General features: G+C 32.3%; 2 protein-coding genes across 2 annotated transcripts; one reads left to right on the top strand and one right to left on the bottom strand.

Annotated features, from left to right (window-relative positions):
- Positions 1–2,340: 2,340 nt before the first annotated feature.
- LOTGIDRAFT_118541 (hypothetical protein) lies at positions 2,341–6,731 on the bottom strand (the record flags this gene model as incomplete). The annotated part of the gene is made up of 9 exons (XM_009056891.1): positions 2,341–2,661; positions 3,012–3,164; positions 3,558–3,737; positions 3,971–4,090; positions 4,831–4,923; positions 5,264–5,356; positions 5,813–5,882; positions 6,169–6,263; positions 6,603–6,731. The coding sequence occupies 9 exons, from the start codon at positions 6,729–6,731 to the stop codon at positions 2,341–2,343; spliced, it is 1,254 nt and encodes a 417-aa protein (XP_009055139.1).
- Positions 6,732–15,602: 8,871 nt separating this feature from the next.
- Positions 15,603–17,062, top strand: LOTGIDRAFT_189606 (hypothetical protein). The gene has a single exon (XM_009056890.1). It carries the CDS (start codon positions 15,642–15,644, stop codon positions 16,560–16,562), a length of 921 nt encoding a protein of 306 aa, XP_009055138.1. The 5' UTR covers positions 15,603–15,641; the 3' UTR covers positions 16,563–17,062.
- Positions 17,063–19,831: the final 2,769 nt, after the last annotated feature.

The raw sequence follows: 19,831 nt of genomic DNA, 5'->3' as shown, positions 1-19,831 counted from the left end.
TTACCTGGAGAGAAAAAGTTGAAGTCAGAGAATAATACAATATTCAGCTGATGGTGTTAATGTCAATTGTTGAAACAGTGTGTACGATAAAATCCAGAAAGAGTATACTAGCTAATTTTGTAATGCTCTCAGGGAACATACTATGAATTGACAAGTTAAGGGGTATAAATTCAATATTATCAGGTGGAGAAGCTTCAAAAGTTTCATGTTCTAGGTCATTTACATGAAGAAGTACGCTTGGAGAGATATAAGGAGAAAATCAAGCCCACAGCAAACATCTCAAAACAAATAAAAACTAAATTGTTGCAATTATTAATTTACCAATAGGATTTCTTCCTTTAATCAGTTTATTTTAAATTTCCCTGTTTTGACTACAAAAATGCATCTCTACTGAAAAATTCTTTATCTAATGTACACAGTGGAACAGAGATATTTCCATACATTAAGGTGTAATTCAAACATAACCAAGAGCAGTCCATTTGATTTTTAGGGAGAATATTTAGAAATTGAATGTAAAAAGGCAGCTTTATTCTGTCCATTACTGCCTACACTACCTAAAAATTAAAATGAGCCGGTCATGTTTATTGTTTGAATCCGATCTCCATGTGCATGATTATCTCTTTTCAACTCTCGTACTGTACTTACAGTTGGAGCACCAACTTCAGGTGTATCACAGTTATCTGCCCCTGTTTTCTTCCCGCTCAATTCACCTGTCAGCCAATCAGAAATAATTTCAAATATATCATCAACTTTCTGCCATTTACATGCTGCATCCAGAAACATCTCAAAATCTTTGGGTTGATTAGCTGCTGTCATTTGTTTTAGTTTTGATATACATTTTAAGCTGAAATAACAAAACCATTGATCAAGCCATTTCATGCTTCTAACATCTAAACTGCTCTCCATTAGACAAGCGAACAAAATAATATAGAATGCTAATATTTATATTTTGAATCGGACCCTGCTTTTCAAATATCTTTGCCGGAACCATATTATGCTAAATAATTAAGTTAACCCACCTGATAGCAGGAACATAATGTGAAGGAAGATAGGCAGCAATCTGTATAACAAGATCTATTGTCTCTGGCTCCTACAATATATTGTAAACAAATCTCAAGTTTGTTACAATAAAACAGACTTCCCCTTTAATTTTGTTCAATGAATAATGGTGGAATTTGCAAGGAAATGCCAAGACCTTGGAGTAGATGAATTGTAGAGTTTAACAAATGAATGTATGTGTAGATGCACTGATTAAAATGAATACTTCATTATTGGTGATAAGGAATCTCAACTACATAATTACCTGGAATGCTTTTAGCATCATTGGAACAGCAACTCGAAACTTTCTCTGTAGATCTTTTAACAGGTCTAAATTAGCTGGCTACAAAACAGACATCAATCACATTAGACCATATTTAACAACATTCAGTACTCATGACTATGATAAGCCTTCTACCACTTTGAGCTACCAGTATAATCGCCGCTAGTCTTTTAGCAGTTACAATGAAGCATTCTGTCTTATTTCTAATAGAAAAGTTATATTCTAGAATTTCCAGCCGTGGAAGAATCAACATGTTGTACTCACATCAAATAATTCTGTTGTAACCACCCACAATATCAATATACATTCTAGAAAACCATTAACAATAGGAATATCTTTAATAGTTAAACCTTCATCTTCTTCTTCCTCTTCTTTATTATTCTAAATTACATTTTCTAAATTGTATATTTCTTTCAATATTTTTAATTTTCAGTCCAAAAAATGCAAAAACAGATTTAATATTACAATTAAAATGCATCCATCTTTTTCGTCAAATCATCCTTGTTCATACAAGATATTTGCAAATCAACATATAACGCAATTGAAGCATAGGGCTAATTTTCACAGATGCTTGGAAGCACGATGTTTGAAGTTCTTGATGGATCTCTACAAACATAAATATGGCTTGAATTAATTTTGTTACTCTGACCTACCTTAGAGCCTGACTTGTGACTAGAATCTTCGTTACTATCATCAGTTTCCTCCCCTGCATTCATCTCTGATTGTTTTATTAACGTCAATATAGTACGACATACTGTAATCATGTACTTAGCTGGAAAATTTCAATTTAACTTCAAGAATTGCTCCATTAAAAGTCTAAATTATTCTGTTAATTGGAAATCCAATTTCACTTTATTAATCAAGTTGTGAAAATGAGGACTGAGATGCCTTAGGACATTTTAATGATACCCAAAAATACTGGACTGTTTCACATCAAGCCTTATGCAGATACTGAACTCTGACACCCAGTATTTTACTCACTGACCCCCCCTTTCTTTTCCTAAGCTTTAATACACCCATCACACCAGAACTTCAAGTCCATTTTGTATCACTGCAACAGCACAGTAAGTGCCCCTTTTCAGTGTGACGGGGGTATAAGAGATCAGACCATTACCTGTTTCAGCTACAGTCATATACTGGGGAAAAGATTTAATAAAATGGCGACAAGCGTCAGTATTCATTTCTATCAGTGTGACCAAACGGTCAACTTGATGATCCTCGTCCTGATCAATGGGGAAGAAACTGCGAAACATCAGCTTCATAATACGACGTTTAACTGGCATGGACTCGGTAATATTCAGATGAGCTAAGATGTGTTTTATTGGTATGACTGTCCAGTACTGAAATAAATTAACAGCACTGTGTCTAAACAACATGAATAACATCATTAGAATGGCTAAATTCATCATCTTTTTGATATGTCAAACTGTTATATATTTCTGCCTTGTTCAACTTAGTAGGTGTAGCTCAGGACTTAGGTCATAAATATTCATGATGTTCTGTGATTTTCAAATGGACCAATCAACACACTTCTATATACATTTGGTTTTGTAAATACAATGTATGAAGACAGAAACAAAAAACTCGAAAATGAGCAACCCTTTAAAAGGGTGTGTTCATTGGTTAAACTTCACTGCCTTAAATCTGTCGTATGGCCTTGTTTCTTCAAATGTACTCGGTCTCTACATACCTTGAAAGTTCTGACATGTTTTATCTTTAACAAAAGTTCCATGACAGCAATTCGAACTTTCTCTGAAGAATCATGTATACTGAATTTTAACTGTGGTAGTATTGGTTGTAATACAGGGAAAGTTTGAGGGTTGTCTATTAATGATGTAAAGCCCTGAATATAAACATAGAGTATAGTTTTAAGTGTTTGATATTGACAGTCATACCATCTATTGTGATAAATGGATAATAATACATATCACAATATCATGGAATTGGGGACAAAAAACAGAGTTTCAATGATTTTTGGTAATTGTTTTCCATATATAATTGTCAATAAATTGTCAACAACTTACTGTTTTCATATTTCTGTTGACTGTCTAACTCTGTATGTGTATCTAGATGTCTTCTCTATTATCATTGAGTATGAATACGCGAAAATGTGATACGATTTGATACTGAGCAATTCACCACAAAAAAACTCGACTTGTTATTTTCAAAAATTGTGATTTGAACAGTTAACTTCGATTTTTGAATTTACGATCTTTTGGTCTTCCTGGTTACATACCTGAATAACAGCCTGTCTTATATTATCAGATGAACTGTCACATGATAAATCTTTAATCAATACTACTAATATACCATTTAACGCTGTCAAGGGCAATAACTCCCAACATAAATAGAGTATATTGAAAACACCTTTCACAGCTATCAGTCTTACACCATGGTTTGGATCTTTTAACAAACACTAGAAAAATAAATGAAGTTTAAGATACCATCCGCAATTGACCACAAACAAAATTACTTCTCCTACAAGGAGATACAAGTGTATACAATATACATCTTATATGACTTCATCCTAGATGACTAATCTATAAAACATTTTACGAACATCATAACACACGTTTTGCAAAGGTTTTGTCATTTTGAAACACCTCAATTCTTTATATGTTGTAAAAACATTAAGGACAATTATCTTACCAATAGGAATTCATATTGTTCTTGCATCAAATCATCAGAACTTTCTTTCTCATCAGTTGTCAATGGAAACACATCCATAAGAATACTGGCACAGTTAGCTCTTACTTCAGAATGAGGAGCCTAAAAACAAATCAAACATCACTTACTTCATGTCTTATTGTTTCTATATCAAGGGTTTTCATTCAGAAATGAGGGCCAGCTTCAAATACATAATCAGTGAGTTCTTAAATGCCAGGCCTCAAATTCTCAAAACGATGTTAATGCTAGGATATCATAGAAACAGTGTTAGAAGTTATGACTCTAGGACATCTTAGTTCTAAGATTGTTTCAAGAATTCATGGCCGAGTTAGGTTTGCCGTCCTTGAGGCCCCTACTTCTAAATCCCCAGTTCCTATCCTGAGTGTTTTCACCCCCTAGGGGTGTTGGACAAGGGTGTCAGGGGTGTGACCAACTGGTGTAGGAGAAGAATTTATTTGGAATTGAGAGAGCACCTCACATCATCACAAGCTGAAAATGTGGATGGAATTTTTGGGGTTCAGGTTCAGGTAATTGCTCCAGGTGTTTGAAGGCTGAGAAAGGTTGGGAACTACTGTCCTAAATGATTCATAGATACACCATTGATTAAAAAAACAAAAACCTACACTGAAAAACAAAACACCTGATATCACAAAATTTTCAAATGAAAGCAGCAAAATACTGAATGGTTGAGAATCCTCATGATCACAGAAAATTTTTTGTAAATAGTATTTTATTCATAAATATATTCAAAATATATACATTATGAAAAGGATTGGGGAACAGGCTGGGCCTATATTACCCCTCTCCAAAGACCACAGAAAATCAAAAGTGCTGTAACATACCCTTAAATATCTCCAGAGAAAAGGCGAGTATAACTCATGTAGCATCAAATCAACTCCAGTCTGTTCTTTTTTATTATGGATATATCTTAATACCTACAACATTTAAATTTTATCAGAACATTACTGATAGGTTCATATCTTATAAAGTGTGGAGATAGGATTGAGGATTTCACTATAAAAAATATTGCTGATAATAAACAATTTCAAAAATATGTTCATGCTGTATTAGATTCCAGCTAATGGATATAGACAATCCAGGAGATCAATGCAAACATATAGGCCTGGGAACAGTTAGTAGACAAATCCTCAAATCCAAGATGTTTTTCTTGTAAAAATTATAGTAATAATGGCTTCTGGTGATAGCATATAACACTGCTTATCTTAATCATGTGCTGGACCACTCGTAACAAGATATAACTGAATAATAGATCACCTTCAGTAAAATGGTAGACATATTCGGGTCCCCAGTCCTTGGAGCAACAGCTGCTTGATGCATCAAATTCTGAATACATTTATCTTCTATTATCTACAAAATTGAAAGAAGAAATCTGAAGTAGGGTTCAAACTCACTTTAGTTTTGGCTGTATCTTTACATATAGTAACAGAAAATTGAGAATTGACTAGAGAATTATTGTTTGGTGAATATCAAGTCCAGGAATAGGAGATGAATAATAATTTTGTTAGATCATCAGTAACATGTGCAGATTTGCATTTTATTCAGACTACCAATCCTTTGAATGCTACATTGACATGTCAGAACCCATCTTCACAATGTCAAGGTATTATGAACATTGTCGTATAACTTGGCTGCAATAGCTCCCTTTCTTGTATCACAGAATGCAGCGATTTGGTTGGATTCAGCCAATCTGAGCCCTCAACATAAAGAATGGCTATAAAGGTTGCTATTTCAGACGAAATTCATGATATTGTGACATTCAAAGTTTCCCAATAAATGTTTGAAAATAGTAAAACTAAAACCTACCTTACGAGTTGTTCCAGTTGACTTCTGCCAAGCACTGAAATAAACTTCACCAAATTTCTCCAGCAAAGCCCTAAAATTATAGCAAGCCATATTAAAACATTTTTAGTCATATTCAATGAAATCTGTCCGCATGAAATAGTATTAAGATTTCAGAAACTTATAATTCTGAACAACATTAGAGTGAAGCCATGACTAGACAAAGTAGAGGATAATAGATACAGTAGAAAATATAAAGGTGCAGGTATGATTCTACTAATTTCTACTTTATCAATAATTCTGTAATGTTTCCTGTACCTCATATATTCCAACCTCCAGGAAATTTTTATCAAAGAGAAAAAAGAAGATATTTAACCTACTTGGGGGCAAAGGGAATTTCTTGTTTAATAGCAGAATGTAATGTTGGAATAAAATTATCATTTAAATGGAACAAAAAACTGAGAAACATCACACCCTGAAAATAATCATATAAAAGTTGCTTTAATGTTAGAAGTCAAGATGGCTGATTTAAATTACTTGTCAGTTATGCATTAATGATTTGAGATGGTGGCAGCATATCAAAGAAATGTGATGCCAAGGTTAAATATAGTGTGTCAGTCTCTATGACACCCCTATCCTTTCCATTGAACTCTTCCACACATGCATACATTCTATCAATAGGAAAAGGTATACCTATGATTGGAAGAGCTCTTTTTAAAAAGAGGGGGTTTATGTCCTTGAACCCTTTAATTTGTTGAATACTTTCAATTTCTGGATGGAATATAGACCAAGTGAAAAATAATAATAAATAAACCTGTGGAGCCTTGTAAAAATCATAATTAGTAAAACATTGTAATAATTTTCCTCTCAGTTTTAAGTTGGTTTCCTTGGTTACATCAACAATGTCTAAATAATCATGTAATTTCCATAATCTTTTTATCATAGTCATCTGAAATATCAAAAAAACATTATTTATCATTTACTGCAAAAAGAAATTGTAATCCAAATTTCATCTCTTAATAAATGATGAAATGTAAACTTAAAAGAACATGTACTTTGAAAAACAATATAAATTTTTTTTTACATAATGGACACGAATTTCAGATACAAATCCATTATCAAAACAAAGAAATCAGGAACTGTGAGTGAGAGTCCTTGATATATCCCACAAGCTTGGCACTAACTGTAGTATATCTAGATTAAACTTACAGGTTTCCCAGAGAGTAGACATTGTGATAAAATATAATCAAATGTATTAGATATTATTTCTTCTCTTCCTTTGATATCTTTATACCACCAATATTCAAATAACATAGACAGTGTATTCTTGATAGAGGGGGTTGTATCAGGTAATGTGGGCATTATACCTACAAATAGAAACATTCATCATTAGTTTAACCTCCAATGTAGGTGGAATAATCATGTATATACAATATAGTACTTTGGAGGGTGTTTCAATCAAGGTAGGTCACACTCATCCTTCAAGAGCAACTACTGACTAACGCTTTCAGAGAGTTGAGATAGCAATGAATGTTGTCTTGGTACTTTTCTATTGTTTCAAGTTTTTCACCTTTGACTTTTAGATCTAGGACATCACACAGCCCGTGGTCTAAATACAGTAAAGCTGTATCTATTATGATTATAGACAGAAAATCAGAAGCTTCAGTATAAATCAACAGTTTGTTTCACCTTGCATCCCACCCTTTTGCCCATCTTGCAGTTTAGGTCCCTATACCTACCATGTAAGAGTAAAGCTGTATCTATCATGGCTATAGACAGATGATCAGAAGCTGCAGTACGAATTGTTATGTTCATCAGATTAATGATATGATTCAATAATTTCACCAATTCATTCAATTTCTATAATAGATAACAATATATTATTTATAAGGCATCTTCTTCTTCTTAAAAATCATAGTGTCATATTTTGATCCCTTCTTAACAAGAGTTACTTCCCTTCCATGCAAACAGGAGTAGTATAACCGAATATGTTTTGTTATATACTATATTATATGGTTACACCTTTCCTTTTCTTTAGTTATTTTCCACTCTTCATTTTGAGTTAATTACAACATATTTGATACTAGAAGTAGTAAACCTAAGGAACACTTAAGGAACAATCATGACTCTTGAAGAAGTACTAACCAATTTTGCTTATACTTATTATGACGGGGAAGATTAACCAGGGGCATCTAAATCTAATATTTACCTGTGTTTCTTCAGACTCCTCATCTAGATGTAAACTTTCTATTGACATTAAAGTAGATGAACACAATGTCTGTAACCCTTCCCATAATTCATCAGTCTGTTGACGACTGCAGGTTTCTAAAATCTCATGGATACTCGAATTATCTTTCTTACACTAAAAGAAAAAATCAGATTTCAATTTCAGATCTATTTGATGCTGGAAATTCCCAGCACTTTAACTTTTGAACTCCTCTGCATTACATTTTAGAAACTATTTCTCCCATCAACATTTGGCAGATACTAAAGGTTGCTGGATAGATAGTGTGCCGTCATGTCTAATGCAATGCAAAGGAATCCAAGTGATGACTGGGGCTGAAAGAAATGAACTGGAACTCAAATTTAATCCCAATGTAGAATTACCTGGAGCAGAAAATGATCCAGCTCTTCCACTGACTGATTCTGTACTTTAGTTAAAAGTTCTTCTCGTAATGCCATTATAAATTTATCTTTTGGCTTTGACCTAGACTATCTGGCCCTAAAATTAAAAAAACATATTAAGTTGTACGCCTACTAGATTAGATATTTTATGGGATGGAAGTGTGTCTATTTCAAAATAAAAATCACTGAACCTTATATTTCTTTGGACCCGAAGACATTCTGAGACAAATAACATGCAGTTGAAAATTCAAAGCCCAATGTAGTCCAGCCTTGGACTATGTTATTTCTTATATACGGTGAAGGGAAGCTACACTCCGTCTACGTATTTGATTTAGCCCAATGTAGGCAGAGTGTAGGCCAAATGTGTTAAGTACTGTCAAGTCAGTGTCACTGTCACTGATCAGGCTTGTGAAGTACCGGACCTAACCCTCTGCCACTGAAAGGCATCTCAAGCTCAAAAGATACTGCCAATTTGAAGAGTGGATCTATGCCTAAATGAAGATTTGCCTACAACTACCTATTTCAAAATTTTCTGATTCGAACTATCAATCCCAAAATAAAAATTTGACTTCAGTTCAAGAAAATAACAGTATTTTCCCTCAAATCCGGCGCCATTCCGTTACATACTCAACTCCCGGTCTTCAAGTCTTTTACGGTCATATAAGGATCTAATAATACAAATGTCTGGAAAACCGCAAAAGCAATTTTTGTCCAGATTATACCAGTTGAAATAACGTGATGAAACTAGCTAATATAATTTTCGTCTGGTCATTCGAGAAAATATCATCTACGACTTCCGGTTAAACCGCCGGTGAAAGTCAGAAATAACTCAACCCAAATAATCCGTTGCGTGGGCCACAAACATTACTTCGGCAAACAAACTGGCAACTTTTTTAACTTCAATCCCCAGAAGACTTGACTGAAGTTGAGAGTAATTTATTTGTGCAGATCACCAGTGAGAATTTTTTGCCGGTATTTTGCCATCTGTTTGTTTTTCTTTTTTATTCTTACAAAATTGAAAACAAAACAGGTCGAACTCGAAGCCGAAGGTAAAATAAAGGCGTTGCCTGGTCAAATTGATATTTTGCCAAATAGTTGTACTTTTATAACTGTGGAAAATTATTCCAGAAAGATTTTGATGTTCTCAACATTTTAGCTCATTGGATAAATCTCATCTCGCAACTACCACTATTATTTATTGATGAATTGAATGATGCTGAATTCAATAAGTGCATTGTGAACATTTGCTTTATCTAATCTGGTAATGGTATGTTAGTGTGGCTCAGGTAGAGTTTTTTCAACAATATATTTACAAATGATTGATTGATTAATTGGACGATTGATTGGATTAGAGGCTGGTGAGAGAACGACTTGGTTACTCAACAAGGTAACAAGAATGGCTTCAAGTTCAACATCAGTTGTCAAGAGAGGGACATCATCAACTTCAGCAGCATCAAAGGCTGAAGTAATAGTTGAAAACAACAATAATGATGAGAAAGTGATTTATGATGCAGGAACATTCGAAGTAGACAAAGGTATGTATTGAAAAGATCTTTTTTATCAGGATTAAGGTGCAAAATTTTGACGGTGAGCTATGAATTCTATAACTGATTGGCTTAGCTTCATGTTTCTGAGACTAAGGTGTAATTGGTCAAAAAATGTAGCACCTGTCCCTTTCAGAAGGGTTACATAACATTCATTTGTCTCATCCTTGTCACCAGCAACAATACTCATTTGGCATTGCAGAACCAATCAACTTCAACCTCTTTTTTGATCATTCACTGAATATCAGCTACTGAGTGACTGATATAGCATAACACCAGGGAAAAAAATTAGATTTTTTGTTTGCTCAAACTGTCAATGAAATTTATTCAAAAACATGTTGTTTTATTTTACCATAGCTATAAAAAGAGTTTTAATTTAAAATTCTTAAAAAATGTAATGTATATTAAACATGTCGTGTGTGTGGGTTATTGAACCTGAAATTGATATAGAGTCAAATATATGTTTGTTAGACATTTTATAATAAGTTATTTAGTTCATATTGATTTCAACAATATTAATTTTTTGTGAATGTAATTTGTATTGAATCATGTTAACATATAAAGTCACGTTATGTGCTATCCCAGCATATTTCAGTATATAGTATTTCATATACTATTCGGTAAAATAAATTTGAATTTATCTGCTGGAAGGTCCAACTATACAAAGGTTAAAGCTATGATATTCATGATAAAAGTGTATTTCTTTCACAGCAAATCATATTTATGTAGTTTGCAATAATTAATGTCTTAGGAAAATTTAATACCGGTACCGTATTTCTGAACATGTCTTTATTAAGTCATTCTCATTTCCTTATTCAATGATCTCAAATACTGGAATGTAATAGAAAGACTAATTAACAAGAAATACAAGGAAGATATAATATTCTGTCCATGCAATATTCCCATATATCAATTCAGCTGTAATAGTCCATTAAACCATTTAAAGGAAGCTTTATCTTGATATTTTCCATGTCAAACTATTGAAGAGTTCAGTTAAATACAGGTACTCATTTCTATAATAATGGTTCAAGGTGAAGTTTAATCTATGAAAGGCCTGTATTTATTTTTCTAAAGTGGTCCTTATTGAGTTAGTGAAAAAAGTAAAAAAAAAGCGTGGCGCAACTTATTTGTAAGCGACCATAACAGACTTTTCATCTTGCTGAGCTTGCATGTCATCAAATCCTGCAAACGTTTGGTTTATTATGAAATTCAGCTTCAATATAAGTTAGGTTAAACAGTAGTAAATAGTTCTTTTCTAACCTAGATTTTTAATGTAATTATATTTAATTAGATGAGGTATGAAATATTAATTAATAATCTTAATGATCTATAATTAATTATGGTCTACTGATGAGTTTTAAATGATAAGGATAACAGGTAATGTATATTGATATGAGAAGATATGGTTTGAGTCTAACTAGAAGTTTGTGTCTGAAATTTCAGTCAAACGGCTTTAGCATTCAATTCACTCTATTTAAAGTAATTTGTTTTGCGGAATACAGGTAGCAGTCAGTAGTATAGAAAAACATTAATTATCTTAATGTTGATGTTATCAATCTAATTAAAATGTAAATCTAGATGATGGTGTTTGTTGATTTTTCATTAGGGTGTCTCCACTTGCCATCCATAATCTTACCAAATAGTTATGAATCTCAGGTTCTTGATCATTTAGTATTCAACCTCTCAAATGTTCTGTTCAATAAAGAGTTTCTCATCGAGTTAAATTGAATTATGTATCTGTTTCGAATTACTGGAATTAACATTCTTGGAAGAAAATAAATAGTGGAATAATTTTATCAAGTATATAGCAGGTATGTTGCTGTAATGTTGATGTATTGCCAATGACATGATTGTAATTACCTTATTACAGTTGGTGTTAAATGGTTCTGATTAGTAACTAAACTAATTAAGACAGGTATTTATCATGTAAGCCTCGATCTATAACATAGTTCAATAATCTGCTAATTATTTTGGTTCGCTATTGTTTCTAGACGAAGGTCAATATTATAAATTGTATATTGATTGAAAAGTATTTTCAGGATCAATTAATGAAGTATGATTTAGGACAGGTTGATTATATTGGAGATGAAAATATGATTTTTATGTAAATGTATTAAAGCTTAGTCATCTAAATACCAACCAGTAAAATATCGGTTTCGAATTAGGAGTTAATGTCAATATTAAAAGTACTAAGTGTCTGAAAAATCACTGATTGAACAATTTAAGATGAATGATGTTTATGAGGAAAGAAAACAACTTTTTCTAGTGGAGCTAAATTTAAAAAATCCATTGCACTTTTCAGAAGCAAGGACACTCTAATTTTGATGCTCTTTTAAAAGATTGTCTTATTGTAAGCTTTGGATTAGACCTCTTAACTCTTTCAATCCTAGCGGCCGGTTTATCAGCCACACACTAACGCAATATAAACCCAAGCAGAAGGCCGTTTACTATGTGACATCAAACAACGTTAAGGTTATAGGCTTTTTTTTTACTTTAATTACTTGGAGTTCAGGATATATGATGTTATATTTCATTTACACTCAGGGGGTCACAGGGTTAAAAGCTTCTTGCTTTGATGAAGAAATCAGTATGGAGTATTAAGATGAAATAATCTGTAGTTAAACTGGCATTAGTCTGGGAGAAACATCATAATCTCATCTGATCAAAGGAGAAAGACTGTTGTTATATTATGACGTATTTCACCAAGCCATGTCTGATATAGGACATCTTAAACTTACCAGTTTTCATATGATCTAGAAATTTGTCAAAAACATTGAAGATTCCTCAACTAGAACAGAAAAAACATTCCAAATTTCTGACGTGTTGATTTGAAGAAATTGTTGAAGCTTATTTTGCTTAATAACAGTTGCAATATAGTGTATGGTATATAATGAGTTTCTTAATAGCCTGACACAAGATTCTAAGCCTGTAAATGTGTCTAGTCTATACTAAATAAGTCTGAAAGCAAACAACAAAGGTGTAAAGAATATTGAATCGTATATATGTTGTTTACAGAAAAGTTTTGGCATTGGAAATATTGAGTCTTTGAGGGATTGGAGCGCTAGGTAAACCTGCTTCAATTGTTCAGTGATATTGATTTGTGTGATTGTTCAAACCAGAGGGAGTTCCATCAACTCATTAGGTACAAATCAGTATAGTTACTTAATGAAAATATTTAAAAAATTTATCAACACTGTGTATTTCGAATTGGTCGGGTTACTGGTATGGCACCAAGGTTATAAATATTCATGATGTGTCATTTTCCTGCACCAAGCTATTTAGCTGTCAATCATGCTCTACTCTGGGGCCAATCAGAATTACTTTTACAACCGAGTATCAATCCCATAATTTCGGAAGACATAATTGGTCATATTGCTCAATTTAGGGATTTGCTATCCCACAATTCATAGTCGATATTTAGACACAGATCCTGATCGTGCTGTGAAAGGAACGTCAACAGTGTGTGAACTTGGTAGAGAAATGGAGAAACAAAATTGTAATCTCATTGTCATTAAATTGTATTGGTCTGAACTTTCGCGGACTAGTATAACCCTGTAAAACTCTACGTAGTTTCATTTAATCTGTGAATTTGGAAATATCACATATAAAATTAAGTAAAATTTAACATAAGAATGTGATATGAACACTGAAGGTTGTTTCATGTAAAAAGACCAAGGCCAGTAAGTTTGAGAAAGTATATGGATTGTTGTTTTGATAAATTGTTAACAGTTGAGTCAATCAAGGATGTAACTCACTGAGGTAGAAAAAAAAATTAGTTTTCTTCTGAAGTGTATATACTAAATCATAAGTTTAGGTATTTATAAAGATTTTGTCCTCTAGTTACTTGAAACTTGACAATATCACTGACATTAGGTCATAATGACAACACTAATCTTTCATTTCCCAACAGATTTACTGATAGGCTTATCATGGTCAGATTTTCCTTGCATGTGATTACAAAGTACTGTTATATCATTTATTTTACCAAATAAAATTTATTTGGCACAGAAACATTTTAATGCAGCATCATCTTTTGAAAGTTAAGATAATTTAAGATTTTTAAGAACGACTTTGAGCAGTTTCTAAGAATGTCTATCATGAAATATAGGAAAGACCTTGATTTAAGATCTGAGGGGTATCATAGATGTTCTTGAGGTCAGAACATCCTGGCTAGGTGATATATTGTTTTTTACAGTTCAACGACTGTCATGATATTTTGGTCACCTATTAATATTATTATTTTATTATATTAATGAGTCTTAGTATAAAAAAAGAAGAATGTGAAAGTTGCCCTGAAGGTAGAAAACTAGTTGACCTAAATAATAAACATGTTGTTGATGGTGTTTGTGTAAAGATTATACTTGTTATGTTACAACTTCAACAAAACTATCTATTTCCTTCTCACCATTTCAAAAACACACATAGGGGGTAGTTTTAGAAGTATGGTAGTGGTTTATTCAGGGCTGTTGGTTAAGAATATTCCCAGAATATCACGAGCTGATAATTTTTAATTTTAACGAGTTAAAAACATAAGAACTAGTTGGAATTGGTGTTGTTTTAGAAAAAACAAATCACCTCATCTTGTACTAAAATTGTCTATTTTCCAGGAGACTGTAATTCTATTACACCATCTTGAAGACAGATAGTTGTACTACAGTTATCTTTATCATCAATAAAAATATAACTGTTTTTTTTTTATTTATGACTTTTTTTAAATTTTAAATTTGAAAGAGAACATTGGACTCATCAATCAATTAGATGTGCCATTTCTTTGGCCAATCATACTTTAGTCTCAGAAATATGAATTTTTAAGCTAATCCAGTCAGTAATAGAAATAGGGACAAAAATTCCTCAATATTTTTTAAGGAATTATGTGATTTTGGTAAATTTCTAGTATTTTTGAAGACGATTTACGTAATTCAAGACTCAATTCAAGACTCAATTCAACCTCACAAAATGGCACACCTGTTCCCTGCACACCTGTTTCAATTTCTTACTAGTCGCTAACTCTGCCATCACAAATGAAAATTAAATGAAACATTATATATTTGTTACCAATAATTAAATCAAATTTTGAATTAAATTGGTACATAAAGTGTAGAAACCTTTGAAAACAGAAGAAATATCTCTGATCATCAATTAACCGATCATAATTCATTTGTAAGCCTATACAATTGTTAAAATATCTAAATACAGAATTTGATCTAACTCATATAAATTTTTCAGGGGGGCTTAAATTTTCTTAGTGAGGCCTAGCTCCCCCCCCTCTAGCTCCCTCTAGCTACGAGCCTGACTGTATCACACTTTAGATACCAGTAATACCATGAAATATTGGTTAAAGGGATACAGCCATCTAATTATTTACGTTACCTTCTGATAGATCTCTGTTTCAGCTATCTGTTAAGTCATCTATGTACATATTTGCTTTTAAAATCAGATAGAACATCTTGGTCATCTGAATCATTTTTCAGTTGACGTTTGGTTCATCTACAATTGAATTGAAATATTAACATTTTGAAACAAATATGGAACATTAAATATTCTTACTTTTACTTTCAGAAAGTCCAGCTGATGTTAACATGATAACTCGTCACCAAGGTTACCACAAGAGGACACCATCTTGTAGTCTTGGAATCTGTGGACCAATTTATGCTGTAGATCAAGTTCCTGAACAATTCCATGAGATGTTTATTTTACACGGTTACCGTCATCCTAAAAGTTCTTTCACCCAGTGTGTGTTGAGTTTATTCGATGCAACCAATGAAACTTTAAATGCTTGGACTCACTTCTTGCCTGCATTTTATTTTATTTGGGTATTTTTCGGCTTGTCACAGAGCCTCAACTTCTGGAGTGATAGTTATACATGGCCATTGTTAGTGTATATGTTAGTATGCTGTGTCTTCCCGTTCATGAGTGCTATTGCACATACATTTAACACTATGTCCGAACGTGCTCGACACATCTGTTTTTTTCTGGACTATACTGCATTGAGTCTTCTAAGTCTTGGTGTTGCTATTGCCTACCGAGCATATGCCTTCCCACAAGCCCTCAGGAATACCATTTATGGAGATTTGTTTGTAACAGGGGCAGTAATCAATTCGTTATTGTGTGTTCTGGTATCGTGTGAGACGAGATTTATGAAGCCAAGTGGTTTAAGAAAAGTATTGCGCCTGGGATCATTTGCATTACCGTATGTGTACGACAGCATTCCTATAGTATATCGTTTACTATTCTGTTCTAAAACTGAATGTGCCTTGACATCACATCCGCTGTTAGCAAGACAGTTTATATTTGCATTTTTTTCTGCATTTTTATATGCAACTCACCTTCCAGAAAGACTGCGACCAGGTCAATTTGACATCATTGGTCACAGCCATCAACTATTCCACATTTCGTCAATTCTAGCCACAATGGACCAAATACAAGCAATGCTTGGAGATATGCGTGAACGTGCTGAAGAACTGAAAGCCTCATGGGAGTTCACCTCGCCAAATAGTAGTTTAAATATATTGGCAGCTGTTTTGATATTGAATACAATAATAATTTTTATATTTTCTATACGAAGGTTGCCATTAGCAACTAAATCTGAAGGTCGTTGCTGTTGACAACCTGATTATATTTTATAAGGATATATATTTTTTATATATTTATAGTTTGTTATATATTTAGAACTTTGTCGATAGAGTAAGGGGGGAATAACTGCTTTTCTTTTTGTGCAATCTATCTTTTATTGAGATAGTTATGTATGAGATGTTATAATCCTGTCAAATTATATATTTTAACAACCATCTTATCCCTGTCAACCTCCTCTTGAAGAATAATTTCCTAAACTGCCTCTAGAAGCATGTATTTTCTTTAGCTTATTTACAACATCATACTATGGGCCAAGACATTAAAACTGTCTTGTCAAGTCACTACAACTTCAACTTGCTGGCCAGGTTGCAAGATTTTATGATTCAATTTGTGTGTGTGTGTGTGTGTTTTCTTTAACTTGTGAGCCAAGTCACTTGCGAGAAAAATCGCTAGCCACTATGAAATATATACAAGTTTTTATAATAGAATATACTAACAGGGTAATATTATATAGAAGTCCCCCAAAATATACAATTCAAAGATCCTTAATCCCATCTTTATTTCTTGTCTGTGATATATTGATATATAACCTTACTGAACAAATATTCTATCTAGAATTGTAACCTGTGATCAAATTATAATAATCTGTAGTAGTCACCTCAACCATTCTCTATTCCATTAATCCAAAACCTTAACTATTAGTTATATCTTTGCCCATGACCTGTTTTCTGTCAAATCATAATTTAGGAATCTCTAAGAAAAATCATACATGATTGAATGTTATAGCTAGTAGTTATTAATATGGGGCCAAAATATATTATATTATGATGTTATATCTCCACAGATTAGACCTTGTTATTGCTCAGGATTTAAAGGGTAATTTAGTTAAATCTTATTTATTATGATGTAGCTATAACCATATCTCTCTACTGATATTGACTTTTTCATGATATTAATATTAGTATGATATAGAATAACCTTTGATGCATTTAGCTCATAATTTTGTTTCTAAATTTTATTGGTCAAGCTTTTCATTCTAGACCCTTGGCCCTGTATTCTCGAAACGATCTTAGCGCTAGGATGTCCTAGAATCAATGTTAGAAGATAAGAACATCCTAGCGCTAGATCCTTTTGAGAATATGGGCCTGGTTCTCAACCTTTTAGACTTGTGGTATACCTTTCTGTATTTGACTGTCTTTTGGATCCTCACACTATAGCTATAATCAGCTGTGTAAGAACATCGGTCATTAGTTCCAATGGCAACTCTCATGCAACTGAGTTGTGACTTACGTTTGGTATTCATGACTACTTTCATTATTCACAATAATATGAGGGTAATGCAAGAGGAGAAAATCTTCGAACAAAAGCTGTGAATTGTTTGTACCATCAATAGCCGTGAATTAATCTGCAGCCCATATCATGAAACAATACTGTGGTATTACCACAGGTTGAGAACCAAGGTTTTAGACAATTTGATCCATTGAAACATTTAGCAAATGAGATTCTATAGAAAATATGATACAGCTATATTGATATTTAATAAGTTAGAAAGTTAACAATTAGAAGATTCTTTAGAAAATAAATTTACTTTTATTTTATATTTTTATTTTTACTTTCACAAATTTATTTCTACTATTTCTTTAGTTTTTCAGAAATATGTTTTCAATTTTTCTTTAGTTTTATATCAGAATCTTATAGTCAATAACTCTCAATCTTCAGACTTAACCTTATTAATAATATGGACTCTTCAAATTCAACTAAAATGAGTTATTCTGATTCATAAAAGTAGGGTGTAAAACTCTATTTCTTTCTCAAACTAGATTCAGTTGTCAAAGAAAGCCAGAAATTTGAATTTTACTGATTGAGTTTGAGGGTTGAAATGGCTCTATCACGGTATGGTATTGTATAATATATAGGATATAAAGTATTCTTCTTTCTATATATTCTATATTTTCAACATAAGAAAACTGTCTGAAAGCTGAATAAACCTTAATCAAAACAACTCTTTTATTATTATCAAAAACACAATGCATTCTTTAATGGGTATTACTATGGGATGGTTTGACCAAAATCTATTGCAATGTACATGGCATTCGTTCCTTTTAAAGAAGAATTTAATATTTGTTCAATATTCTCAGCTTGCTACTATTGGAAATGACTTAGAAAAAAAAAAAAATCAAATTTGCCAGTGTCCAAAACCATGGTCATCAGTGAACAAACATAAAGTTAGGAAAATTAAAATTTTGACAGGATATAAATATTTGGTGTATAGTCACTTTAATGACAAAAAGATTTAATAAATTCTTACACCAGATGTATTTGGGAATAATAGTCATCTTTCCTCAATATACTCCCTGATGACTCATGACATGACAACAAAACATTTAAATCCCAACTAATGTTAATAAAATGAACACAAATATAATGCTGAATAATTGATTTATTTGCATAATTTTAGGGCCCTAAAATATATTATTTTAAAATGGAATGATTGAAATATATGGTGCAAAAATATATACTATTATTTACATAGTTACCAAGGTAACAATACATTAACAAATATACATATAATAACTACATATAAATAGACGATATTAAAATCATCGGAATGGATTTCTTTTTCATTGTAATATTAAAATATTTGAATATCTCCTTTCAAAAACATAGAAGTTTACAAAATTAGGACATTAATTTAAAGAAGTTGAGAAAATAGTAAAAGTATATTGGTTGCATTATTTGTATGAGGTATAACTTAATACTTTAGACTGCAACAATTCGTAGAAAAAGAACACAGGGCATTCAGCATTTTAATGGATTCAAAAATCAACTATACAATTTAACAAAACTAGAAAAGAACTATTACAAACAAACAATTAATTAACAAATTAACATAAAACTAAAACTGGTTAAATATGGAATGTTAAACTGAAACCGGTTAAACATGCAATGTAAAACAGAAACCAGTTAATATTAACTAGAATAAGTTAACCTGAACACTGGTGCATTACTGGACCCAGAAGAGAAATATTTAACAAATGCCTGGTTGCTGGTCGTTGTTAATGGTGCCACGTCCGTCTGAAAAAAAGAAAAGAAACCAATGTAGATAACCGACAGTGATAACAGAAATTAATGACTTTCAGCTAATGATCTGGATCTGACATCTCTTCACTTCATATTTTGTCAAACTCATAACTAGTACTCTTTCTTCGGAAACACAGAGTTGCCATTTTTTTCACCTAAGATAAAGAACTCATGCTGTTTTCAGACACATTTCAGATATAAAATCATCAGCTGGCTTGGA

Source organism: Lottia gigantea (genome assembly GCF_000327385.1).
Source record: "Lottia gigantea unplaced genomic scaffold LOTGIsca_29, whole genome shotgun sequence".
NCBI classification, from domain to species: domain Eukaryota; kingdom Metazoa; phylum Mollusca; class Gastropoda; family Lottiidae; genus Lottia; species Lottia gigantea.
This window is presented reverse-complemented; position numbering and strand designations above follow the sequence as displayed.

Coding starts and splice junctions, on each gene's coding strand:
- LOTGIDRAFT_189606 (XM_009056890.1), top strand. CDS start 15,642: ATGTTTATTTTACACGGTTACCGTCATCCTAAAAGTTCTTTCACCCAG.